At 33.7% G+C, this 13,591-nt stretch overlaps 1 protein-coding gene across 11 annotated transcripts in view; it reads right to left on the bottom strand.

Moving 5' to 3' along the window:
* LOC124957032 overlaps positions 1-13,591 on the bottom strand; it is a 271,790-nt gene that overhangs the window by 7,052 nt on the left and 251,147 nt on the right. For all 11 annotated transcript variants that reach the window (XM_047513623.1, XM_047513624.1, XM_047513626.1 and 8 more), the window contains 3 exons: positions 3,892-4,049; positions 2,825-2,959; positions 516-721 (listed from right to left, as the gene is read on the bottom strand). In XM_047513623.1, the coding sequence (XP_047369579.1) occupies positions 516-721; positions 2,825-2,959; positions 3,892-4,049 (499 nt within the window). The remainder of the gene's footprint in view (positions 1-515; positions 722-2,824; positions 2,960-3,891; positions 4,050-13,591) is intronic.

Below are 13,591 nucleotides of genomic sequence, written 5' to 3' on the forward strand. Positions count from 1 at the left end.
GAGAAAGAGTTCCTCTTGCATGCTTGTCCATCTCGATAAAATCCGCTGCTGGCCGACTACTTAAGCTTTTTTCAAAATCGCGTAAATCGCTATGGGTTTCTTCCAGCTCGAAGAACCAGAGAAGATTTTACCTTGTTTTTACTCTACTCTTCAGTACCTACTCTTGGTTTTCCAGTTCTTTTTTTTTTTTTTTTTTCTTTTTACTAACGTCATCCATTTTTTTGTGAACTCTCTATCTTCTAATTTTCTCAATTAATTTATTACGATCATAGATGCGATCAAGTTCAAGCTATTATTATTGTTATTGTTTGTTATAGATATTATTCGCATAAATAAGATGCAGTTCATTGTTTGTGAAATAAGATTAGGTTTAAACGCTTGTTTATACTTGATCCCATTTCTAATTCAAACGAAGACAGACAGAGAGAGAGAGAGAAAGAGAGAGAGAGAGAGAGAGAGAGAGAGAGGGAGAAAGAGAGAGGAGGGGAGAGGAGAGAAGAGAGAGAGTAAATTACTTGAAAGTCCTGAGGCGAAGGCGACGATTCCTTGGCGTGCTGGCTCGGACTTTGCGGTGGACTTTGCGTTGATCTTGGACTCTGTGGCCGTGTACCAAGTTCGTAGATGTTTATCATATGAGCAGCTTGAGCGTGAACCATCAATTCCCATGCCGTTGGAAAGGACACCTTGCAAAGCACACAGAGCAGTGCCGTCGTAGAGTCTCCTGTTCGTGAAAGTAACAAACGGTCTTGGTCAGCTATCTCATCAGACTTCTCGACTACTACGAGCTTACGTACATATGCAAGCTGGAGTTATGTCAAATTTCCATTTTCATTTCATCGTATAAAGTTACTCCTTAATCAAAGAAATTTTTTCTAACAAATTTAAAAATTTTATCCTTTCGAGGGACTTGTTATAATTTTTTTCTTTCTTTCTTTCTTTTTCTTTCTTCTTTTTTTTCTTTTTTCTTTTTCCTTTTTTTTCTTTTTTTTTCCCCCTTTTTCTTTTTTTGCGAACGTACGCGACTTGGGTCGAGAGATCTGCGTATAATGTATTTCATTCAATATTCTTTTTTTTTTTTTTTTTATATATTTCTATCATTATGAAAATTTCATTTTCAAGTTGAATGACAAAATGGAAATTTCAAGTATGCTAAATTGCAATACATGTTGGAGCGAACGTAACTGGAACTACTTTGATTTTTTCTTTTTTTTTTTTTTTTGTGAATATTCGAATATACGAAACATATTTGAAAATATATATCAAATTCCGTTTGTAAAACTAAAAAAAGAATAATAATATACGTTTGAAAGTTTTTCGTTAAAAATTAATATCTTTTACAGAGATATCAATAAGTGGTTCCATTTAAGTAAGTGGATCATTCTATATGTATGTATCTATACAATACGCAGACACAGCTGGTGCGTTATGTCCGTCATCAGATAAAAGGATTTTGGGAACAACGTGTTTATATGAAAAAGGGTTGAAGAAAATTCTATTTCCCGAATGATATCAATTCGTTCACACATATTATTTCCTTTCTCTTTTTTTTTTTTTTTTATATCTAACGTCTATACTCTGTGTGGTTCGAATTTTATCGTGAAACGTAATAAGACGATATTGATCGAGGAGAGATAAAAATGGACAAATGAATATGAACATTGTAGAAGGAAGAAGACGCGTTACGATCATTTTACTTTGAGCTCTTCCGAATTTTTCCTTCTGCCTTCTGACAGTTCACTGACAAAGAGACAGTGAAAAACTACCGTGAGGACAACGTTCAACGTCTTTCTCGAACGTATCCAAGATAACATTTTTAAAATGAATGATATATATATATATATATATATATGTATATATGTGTATATATATGTATATATATGTATATGTAGTTGGAAAGAATTAAAAATATTTCACAAAAGTGGAATTTAAAATTGTTCGTTAAAAAAGACTAATAAAGCTGGAAACGATTCGATAATACGCTTTGATTTATTTTCGAATCTTTTTACTTTATAATGTGATAAAAAAAAAGAAGAAGAAGAAGATGAAGAAGAAGAAGATGAAGAAGAAGAAGATGAAAAAGAAGAGGAAGAGAAAGAGGAGGAGAAAGAGGGGGGGAGGAGAAGGAGAAAGAAAAATTTCTATGTCTCTTTAAAGGATTTTTCTTATATAATGACAACTGAACGAGGACAAACATGGATTTTCTTTTTATGGCTTTTCTATTTAATATAATAAGCGAAAAGCCGACTAGAAACATTTGTCAAACAAAGGAGCAAAAGACTGTAAAGATATTTCGATCCCTTTGTTTGGATTTTATTTCAAAAGAGATTATTTATCTGTGCGTATTTCTAATGTGACATACGAAAGAAGAAGATGAAGAAGAATTTGTCTTTATTTTATGATGATTGAAAAAGGATGAAGAACATGAATTTTTTATCCTTTTTCTTTTTTTTTTTTTTTATTTATCTTTAATAATAAACGAAAAGTTCAACAGAAATATCAACGAGAGGGAGGATTCGTACTTTCGTAGAAACGAAAATATATTATATTTGAGAAAAGGTATAAGAAAGACGAACGAGAGTTTCTTTATTTTCTCTTTTAATAACGTAGAAGAATGGTAGGAGGAAAGATTTGTAAATAAAAGATGAGGGAGAGAAAGAGAGAGAAAGAGAGAGAGAGAGAGAGAGAGAGAGAGAGAGAGAGAGAGAGAGAGAGAGAGAGAGAGAGAGAGTGCACCTCGCGAGAGGCGGTGGTTGGCACTCGATCGGGTCAGAGACGCGTCTACGTACCGGAGGGGCGCGCCTCTAACTTTCTTTCGAGTACATACTTGGGGCGGCTCCGTTGAAGGTGTGACATTTACATGTGAACCGCAGTTTGCAGTAGTTCCGCTTGTGTTCGAGAAGCTCCCCGAGATCGGTGAACATATCCCTGCAGTTGCCGCATATAAGTATGTCTGGATTACCTGCAAGTATAAACACCTCTGATAAATAAACGTGCAACATGAACATCCTAAAGAAAAAGACAGACAGACAGACAGACAGACAGACAGACAGATAGATAGATAGATGGATAGATAGACAGAGAGAGAGAGAGAGAGAGAGAGAGAGAGAGAGAGAGAGAGAGAGGACACGTTTATCCGCATAAGCTAGTATCGTCGTACTATATAAGAGAATCTGAGAACGCGAGAATGCACTTATTCGTGAAGCTTTCGAGAAGATGAGTAAGCTTCTAGCGTGCAAGTTGAATTTTTAGGGAAATTTCTGAACGACCGATCATTGGTTAAGTGCATCGAGAGTCCGTTTCATCGTGGAAGAAGGCAGGTAAATGGTGAGTGCGGTTTTTACGTCGAAAGATCGTGCTTCTAAAACTGTGAAATCAACGGCTTTAGAGGCTGACGTTCTCTTTCTCTCTACGATCATCCATTAAAAAGACTCGGGCCATCAAAGGACTACGTTCACGTTCTCTCTCTCTCTCTCTCTCTCTCTCTCTCTCTCTCTTTTTCTCTCTTGGTGTCCTGGTCAGCACTTTACGGGAAAACCTGCCTGTAGCAAGAAAATAATTGTAGCCGTCCGGAGACTCCTTCCTTCCTCTTCCGTTTTTTTTTCTTTCTTTTTTTTTCTGTTTTTTTTTCTTTTTTTTTTTTTTTATACCACTGAAAAAAGAGGGAGAGGATCTTTGAAACGTGATTGTTCTTTATTCGTCGTCGAAGTCATTGAAAAGAATAAACGTTTCGTGATCTGTTCGATGAGGTCTTTCAAAACATTAGGAGAATCAAAGAGGACTTTAATGAAATGTTATAACTAAAGTAATAATAATTATTATAATAATTATTATTATTATTATAGAAAAAGGTATATCGAGACGACGATGGGGGATCGGTCTCACTGTACTCACTGTATACTTTGAGTTGATTCAAATCTGGCACTGCGGCGGTGTTGTTGCTCGGCTGTTGTTTCTGTTGCTTCGGATGTTGGGATCGGGCCGGTGGCATTAAACGAGGTCTTTTCAGTGGCGGTGCCAAACGAGGTGGAAAAGCGGTCGATGCATAGTAACTGAAAATAAAGTTCCATCTTTGTGACTGGTCTAATACGAAGAGGCAAATCGAACGTTTTCGTTTTGTTCATAATCGATAATTAATTAGTGTGATTATTCTATAATAAAAGAACGAAAATAGAATATAAGAACCATTGATCAGTTATTAAATGAATTATCATAGAAATATTCTGAGATTCGAGAACGTTCGGGTTTGTTAAAGTCGACGTTTTTAAATAAAACTGTAATTCGCGGGTGATCATTATTAACGACAGTTTAATAGCATTTGTTTTTTTCTTCTTTCTTCTTTTTTTTTTTTTTTTTTTTTTTTTTTTTTTTTTTTTTTTTTTTTTTTTTTTTTTAATTTATTATATGTCGAAACAACTTGAAATGTATTCGAAGCACGAACGATATCGGGAAAGAGGCGGTGACAAATTTACGTTATCAGCGAAAACATGCATTATCCATGCAATAAACGATGGTCGAATAACAATGAACGATATAGTGATAAATTAATTACGGATTATTAGGATATAAATTTGATTTTCCGTATCGTCCATCCATTGATGCGCATGTATATCATTCAATGAATGTTGAATTAAAGCGCTTCTCGGTGGGCCGCTATTAATTCTTCTTTTTTCAATATTATTTATTCATTATTATCATCGATCTTTAAATATCAGGGTTTATCTATTTCTTTTCTTTTTTTTTCTCTCTCTTCTTTCCTTTTCCATGCGGAAACAAATGTTACTTGAATTGCAGCAAAATGGATTCGACGAGTTTATCGTCGATATTCGTCTACTACGTTTGTGTATTCGTGTGTGTGTGTGCACGCGCGCGCGTACAGATTTCCTATGAAACCTTCGAATTTCTTTTTTTTTTGTTTATTTATTTATTTTATTTTAAATATTATTCATAATGGTTTCTCTTTCGAAATGGTTTGGAGCAACAAAATTATGAACTTGATGTTAAATTCGATTGGAAAGCATAGCCCGTTAATTCTTCTGTTGTATTTTGTCTTGCGAATAAAAGCGACTATTTCAAAGAGATTGTAGTTTCTGAACACATTATATATGTATATAATATCTATATATATATATGTATATATATGGTATCCTGCAACGTAATGAAATTATAACTGTGTATTCTACTTTTTCATTCTAAATCAATAAGTCTTAATACACATAAGCCGTATAGTTGATTGTGTCAAACGAAAAAACAAAATTGCATAAAATAAGAAAAATATTATTTATTGATAATTAAATAATAATTAAAGAAAAATTCCTAAGCTATGTTGCTTATGCGATGTTTTCATTTAAAACGACAATCGATTTGTTAATATTATCTTATGTGGCAAGTGTGAAAAACAATTCGTTTAAGTTTGTGTGGCAGCTTCATAGTCGACATAATTGTATTGTTTGTATTTAATAAATAATTTTTATGTGAAAATATCGTATAAACATAACTTAGAAATTTCTCTTTAATTATTGTACTAATTATTATTAATAAATAATATTATTTTTAGTCAAAAATAATTGTTCTTATTTTATCCAATTTTGTTTTTTCGTTATAACTTTGAAACAATCGACTTTAGGGAATATTTGTATTAAGACTTTTTGACTTAGTATGATAAAAAGAATACATAGTTTCAATTTGGACATCGCGTTACAGAACTTTCTGTATAATTCGTAATTAGATTTCACTCGAAGAGCCATGTTATTTTATTTCGGTAACATTCCTCTTTCAGAGCTAATGCTACGAATATTTCAATTGTCGCAATCTCGTTAATTTTCTCAGTTTGTGCAATCTGTGCAATCGTGTTTTACATACGTATGATAAAACATAAATATATATATATATATATATATATATATATATATATATATATATATATAGTTTATATAAATATAGACGCTTCAAATGTTACAAATTCATGATTTTTTCGAAATTGTGAAACATGCCAATTTGGATATATAGCTATCGATAAGTGACTTTTGAAAAATTATTTCGACAATAAAAAAAAAAAAAAAAAAAAAAAAGGAATCAACTCGTTAAGTTCAAGTTACGAAAAAGTCAACTTGTAACATTCATTTTAGATGCACTACTTTGTGTATATGTATATAATTGTAGATATACTGTGGTTAATACACACGTAAGACAAATAAATTAGATTTGAATAATTCATTGAGCGTTGGGCGGTAATGCGGTATTCGCGAATTAAGATTGAATTATTTCGCGTTGAATGCGTGAAACTTTCATTTCTTGGAATCTGTAATTTCAACTTGATTATGATGACGTTTGTACGTCGATAGAAAGAAAAAAAAAAAAAAGAAGGAACACTTTCGAATCGAAATATATATCTATGAAAAGGTACGAGATTGATTAATTTTCGTACGAACGATTAATCGTTGACATAACGTAGCACGAAAACATGTTTCCCGTTCGTCTTCGTGAAATGATTCGTCATTTTTACAATTACCTTTTTACTATATTTATTTCGCTTATTTATTATTGATCGTTAAAATTCATTTTATAATTAATCAATGTTCTCTCTTAAATTTTTAACGATATTTGTCTCGATTGAAAGAGGGACAGCTCGTTAATATAAATTCTATTATTGACTATTAAAAATTCGTCGTTCGTCGTTTGTTAATAACATTTTTTCATTCTTTTACTTTTTCTTTTTTTTTTTTTTTTTTTTTCACTCATATCTCTCGTAACGAAACGTTTTTTGATCTCATGATTTTATGATTGATTTTGTTTTTCGAGTTTACATAATTAATTATTGACAATGTTTTATCATTGAAATAAAGAAGATAAGTGTATATTCGTCGACAACCGTCGTATTATTTAAATCGAGAAGAATGAAATCGAAAAACGAGAAAAATATGTAAATTGTTGGACATCTTCTGTTCCAAAGTCGAAATCGGACATCTTTACGTATCGGCACGCAACGAAGCGACGACGAATTTCGTTCGTACGTGTCCAGATTCTCGACCAGAAAACATTCTCTATTCCTTATCGATTTGCGAATCGAAAGAGAGAAAGAGAGAAAGGGAGAGTGAGAGAGAGAGAGAGAGCGAGCGAGAGAGAAAGAGAGAGAAAGAGAGAGAGAGAGAGAGAGAGAAGATAAACGATTCTCATGTCTAGTAACGCGTATAGAAAAGGAAAGAAGGTTCGATCGGTTCATAACCAGCGTACCGACCAGAAAGAATAGTAACATACAAACGCACACATAAACGCATACGCACGTACACAATTCTTTACCCGATATGAAGTGAATTTAATCGTGCGTGTTTAGACTTTCGATAAAATCGATCTGGCATTGCCAAAGTGTGTTCCAAGTACGACGAATAGAAAAAGATAGATAGATGGATGGATAGATAGATAGATAGATAGATAGACAGATAGATAGATAGATAGAGAAATAGAGAGATAGATAGATAGATAGATAGAGAGAAAAAGAGAGAGAGAGAGAGAAAGCTGGAGGGAGGGGAGAAATAAAATGAACAGGTCGAAGAAGGGGGGAAAGAAAGAGAGAGAGAGAGAGAGAGAGGAAAAAGCGAAAAATCCGCAAGCCCTCGTATTTATCCGGCCATGTACTTCCTCTGTCTGTCCCGTTACTTTTTGCCCTCTCAAGCCTCCCTTGAAATAAAAGTCTCGTGTCTTCTTTACGTTCCCCTCTATGCGTCCTATGAAAGTAAAAGAGAGGAAGAGCACGACCTTCTGCTTTTCCGCCACCTTTTCTAGCCATCCTCCGTATTTCTACCTATCTATCCATCTATCTTTTAGCTCTCTCCTTCTCCCTCTTCCTCTTCCTCTCTCTCTCTCTCTCTCTCTTTCTCGTTTGCGCCAATGGCATAGCTCGTGGTATATACGAATTCGTGCCTTCCTGGCGTTGTTAAAAGTTTCGCACGACGCGCAGTCGGTCGGAGTTTCTCTCGGTGTTTCACTTTGAAACTTTCGAATAATAGGCACGATTCGAGATGAGAGAGAGAGAGAGAGAGAGAGAGAGAGAGAGAGAGGGAGAGAGAGAGAGAGAGAAGGGGGATGGGGAAAGGGGTGGGTGCGCTAAGCACGAGAAGGGACGAGTGAGAGAGATGTCATCTTCGCCAGTACTTCCTGTCGTCTCGACCACTGTTTTTTTTTTTTCTTTATTTTTTCTCTTCTCTTATATTCTCACTTCTTTTCTTTCTTTCTTTTAGATCGATCTCTCCTCTCTTCTTCTTATCATTTCTTTCTCTTTTTTTTTTTTTTTTTTTTTTTTTTTTTTTTTTTTGAAATCTCTTCGGAAAAACAAAACCACGTCCAATTATCGGTCAACCGATAGTTAAACCTGATCCTTTCGAAACCTTTCTTACTCGTCAAGTTTCTTCTCGATCGTCATTAATGCAATCACGAATTTTTGCAATAAAGAGAGAAGAAAAAAAAAAAAAAGAAAAAAAAAAGAGAAAGGAAAAAAAAAAAAACACGTATACCCATTATCCTAAAAGAATAAAAATCGATCAATGTATCAACATAACGTTATCTTAAATCTCAAGTAAATGCTCGACTTTTCTTTCTGTCCTGCACGACGAAGAAAGATATCGACGTGGGCCTCATAGTCTTTCACTCGAGAAAAACCGCTTCTTTTCTATTGTTAAAAAGACGAGAGAGAAAAAATAGTCGAATGTTTTATGGGACGAAGAAAGATACAGGCTAGGATGAAGGAGAAAAAGAGGTGAGGAGAGAAAGAAGAAATGGAAGAAGCGAATAAATCGACAGATTTTCATCAAGGAGCAACGTCGAGACAGAAGCTGGTCCGGTCCAACGAGCTCTGTGATTGGCACCAGTGACAATTATTTGTTTTCCACAAATCACCTCATCCCGTTGAGCATCTCCTATCCACCCCAAGAACATTGAGCTTTTCTTCTCATCCCTTCTATTTTTCTACTCTCTCCTCTCTTTCTCTCTCTCTCTCTCTTTCTTTATATATATATATATATAAATGAGTGTGTGTATATGTACTTTTGAAGAGGTCACTAATACTGTTACCAGCAACAGGAGTAGCAAGCCCTGTTTCGTTTCTTAGATCGGCAACGTGCCCTGTCCACGACGTCTCGATATTGCCGGGACCAATGAGTCGTTGTTAGAACTTCTCGAACAGAACGTAACGCGTTTCCACTTTTATATATGTGATATATATATATATATATATATATATCGTTCTTTCTTTTGGAGACGTCTATTATTCGTTATCCAATGACGATTTTCTCGTAAGAATCATCGAGAGAAACGAAAGAAGAGAATGATATGAAGAGTTAAGGCTATTGTTGTTTTCTACTTCATTTTCTCTTTTTTTTCTCTCTCTCTTTCTCTCTCTCTCTCTCTCTCTCTCTCTCTCTCTCTCTCTCTTTCTCACTTTCTTTCTTTCTTTCTTTTTCTTTTTCTTCTTTATCTTATTTTTATGACAAGTTGAGTTTCTTATTTTGAAAATAAATATTTGTAATCGAATTCATACATATATAAATTTTATATCGTATTAAAATGCTATTTATTTCAAAGTTAATACGATTAAAAAATTAATTTAATCGTCGACACAATTTTTATCTTCAATTCAATCAATTTATATCTGTAATCTTTCTGTTTTCTTTCTTTCCTTTCTTCTTCTTCTTCTTCTTCTTTTTCTTTTATTTCGTTTTGAAGCACTCAAAAATATTTGATATTAATGTATGCGTGTTATAGTTAACGAAGATAATATTCGTCGAGAATTATTTTTGTTTTACTTATTTTATTATGTCCTTAAAATAGAAATGGATCTATTAAGGAAGAAAGATAAACATTACGGATAGAATTTTAATTCAGAGCTTGGCCTAAGTTAATATTGAATATCGTGAAATTTGTTTTTATCGTTGTAACAAAAATATTATAATTATTCCTTCGACATTAATATGAAAAAGATTTGAGTTTTTAATTTTTAAATATTTCTAATTGTCTATAAATTTCTCTCTTTCTTTATACAGTAATAGCTGCGCCAATATGCGTTATTAGCGGTTCGACGACAAGAACGGCCGCATTTATTATTTCCACTGTAATGCAACAATTATTTACGATGATTAATTGAAAGCAAATAATCGAAGCATCCTCGGAGACTCGATACGAACATAACAATATTGTTGGCATGGGACGCAAGTAAAATTGTAGCGCAAGGCTATAATAATATATAATATGAAACAAAGGCATTTCGTGGTTCGAGTTTCTGGGACGTTTCTTTCTCTTGAACACCTGCGTCCAACATTTTCTCCCTCCCTCCCTCCCTCCCTCCCTCTCTCTCTCTCTCTCTCTTTCTCTCTCTCTATCTCTCTTTCTCTACACATTTTTCTTGCCTCGATTCTTTGCAAATTGACGATACTAATATTGTATAGAAAAAAGAAAGAAAAGAAAAAAAAAAAAAAAAAAAAAAAAAAAAAAAAAAAAAAAAAAAAAAAAGAAAGAAAGAAGAAAAAAATCAGATACGTTCACATAATGCCATAAAAATCTCTCACTGAATGACGTTGATTAACTCATAGTAAAAGAACGTAAAAACGTATCTTTTTATCGTGGTCTATTCGATTTATGTAAATAGAATAATTAAGATTTCCTGTCTCGCAGTATTGTGCCAACAAGCCGACGTTTTCCCATTTTTAGAATCCCCATAATTTATGTAGTTCCCAAGGGGTAATACTTAAACCGGAGCATCCTCTAACCGCGAGAAATTGCAACATTTTTCCGAGATAACGCTGTTCGAGCGTTCCTTTGTGGAGATCCTGTAAGCCTATTATAGCATCTGTATTTCTCTCTCTCTCTCTCTCTCTCGGTTTTTTGTCTTTATCTCTATCGTTTCCTGTCCTTTCTCTCTATCTCTCTCTCTCTCTCTCTTTCTTTCTCCCTTTCTATGTACATATATCGAGGACGACACGTATAACAGCTGCTCCGTCTGAATGGATTTTAATGAAATTTGGTATTAGAGGCCCTTGACTAGAATTCATCCGATGAATTCGAGTTGCCTCGACGTCGGTCCGATCCGAATACATATGCATGCACTCATCTCTTTGGTCCTGCCGCTCGTAAACGGTCTCTCCTCATAGTCCTCTCGTGGTTACGATCGATCGCTTTTACTATCTCGTCTTTTACGTATCCATAGTATGCTCGATCATATTACTTTTGCTCTTTAAATAAATCGTTCTTATCTAATTACACTTTTTCTGTTCTTTTTTCTTTTTTCTTTTCCTTTTTCTTTTTCTTTCTTTTTTTCTTTCTTTTCTAATGATATCCACTCGAATATAATAAAGCAAATATATTTTATATACGATTCGATTGGAATTGTAAATAAAGAAAAAATAAAATTAATATCGGCGAAGAATGGATATTTGGAAAAACGTTGACAGATCGACTGGCTATTTTCTGTTGACGAAACGATTTAAGGATCAACGAGAAAGATTCGTGATCCTTCGTTAAATTTCTCGCTTTCATCAGGAGACAGAAGAATGGAACGATGTTACAGGACGCGTCCCAGGACTACATTTCACCGTCGCAATTATTACGGCTTGGCTGGCTTGTTGCTCCAGGCAAAGAGAGAAAGAGAGACAGAGAGAGAGAGAGAGAGAGAGAGAGAGAGAGAGAGAGATAGGAGAAAAGCTCGTGCACTATCATAAATAAACTTTCTGTCAGTGGCTCTCGACGCGATGCTATTTTCTCGAAATTATTGCATTTCTCATGACCGATGCCACGATTTTATTTTAACACGTCATTTTTTTTTATCTATCTTTCTTCTCTCTCTCTCTCTCTCTCTCTCTCTCTCTCTCTCTCTTTTCTTCTTGACGATATTAGTTGGACGTGAGGATTATGTGATAAAATTATTTTTTAACGCGTTCCTTATGTTAAAAAGAATAAGATATAATAATTCATCGGTTATGTTCTAAAGCTTATTAGAAAATGATTTCGTTTACGATTAAATGTGACAGCTTAGAAAAATCCGATTCGAGGCTTTATTCACGTGGGATATAGAGAAGATGATTTAATATATGAAAGTAAAGTCTTATCCGACGTAAAAGGAGCGACCCATTTCCGTCAATCAGAAATGACGAATTAGAAACCTTATCGAATAGTTGATAATTCTCTGTGTGTGACGTTCGCTACCGTTACGAACGATCCGTCTAAATTGAATAAAGATTTCATCTTAAGCGATGTAAGTGTACGATCGTTAACGAAATATTAATTTCGTTAACGATCGAACAATACTTTCATTAAAAAGTATTGTTCGATAAAAATCATTTTCCTTGCGCGCTTTTAATTATTCGGAATTCTTCGACTAACACGAAGCACTTTTTTCTTTCTTATCGAAGATTCATAGATTATCGATGCTTTTATTTTTATTATTTGAATAAAATTCTATTCTAGTTAACAAGGTTATCAAGATTCGGGCTAACTCGAATGTACGATGCACCATGCATTCTCATGATATATGGATACTGATGATGTCTAACGGTCGTCGAAATATCCACGCGAATAGCACGAATGACATTTCCACGTTTTACGATCGTACGAAGCGATCGTCCAGTGCCCTTTAAAAGCTGGTTTACGTGCCATTTTATTGCATCGGCAGGACATTCGTTCTCTCTTTGTCCGTCTCTTCCTCCATTGTCATTGTGGAAAGTTGCCCTTTAAGAATATCGGTCAGACCGAAAATTACCATTTTATCGACTCTTATTATGTTCCGATAATTTTTATTGTTTACTTTCATTTAATTATATACCACACAGACAAACACACATATACATATATATATATATATATATATATATATATATATATATAAATTATCAGTATAGTATATATACTGATAATAATAATAACATTTAATTTTTGTTTTAAAGGTAAATTAAAAATGTATCTATCACTTTTGAATGTTATTATTGTTATATATATCGGGTGGACATGTTCATATGAATTTTTTCTTTTCTATTTATATATATATATATATATATATATATATATATATATATATATATATATATATTATTCATCATTTTAAATCATTTTTAAATACAAATTTAGATTAATTATAGTGATGGATTTAATAAAAGAGAAATAAACGTATCTGAAATGCATTTCATTTATGCACATAACAATTTTTTCCTCTTTCTTTCTGTCAAAAAGTAAAAAAAAGAAAAAAAAAGGAAGAACGTCATGTCGTATTCTACAGAAATGATCGTATTCAAATCGTCTTTACTCGTTGCTATTCTTGTTTTTTTTTTTTTCTCAGTGAACCCTGTCCGAGCAACGACCTAAATTAAAATTTCTTCGGAACGTCTGCCTCATGTTTTATTTTTCGGACGGTAAATAACGAGGAAACCCAGCCAGTGTGTAACACGTATGTACGTGTTAATGAAAAAGTACGAAGGGGGAAAGACAAAAAGGAAAAAGAGAAAAACAATGATATTTGTTTTTGTTTTGTTCTTTTTCTTGTGGCAACGAATATGAACGCTGTGATAGTATCCGATCTGCTTGGAGACTTTTCGCTTACTCTTCCATCTCCACCTCC

This window comes from Vespa velutina, chromosome 24, assembly GCF_912470025.1.
Source record: "Vespa velutina chromosome 24, iVesVel2.1, whole genome shotgun sequence".
NCBI lineage: Eukaryota > Metazoa > Arthropoda > Insecta > Hymenoptera > Vespidae > Vespa > Vespa velutina.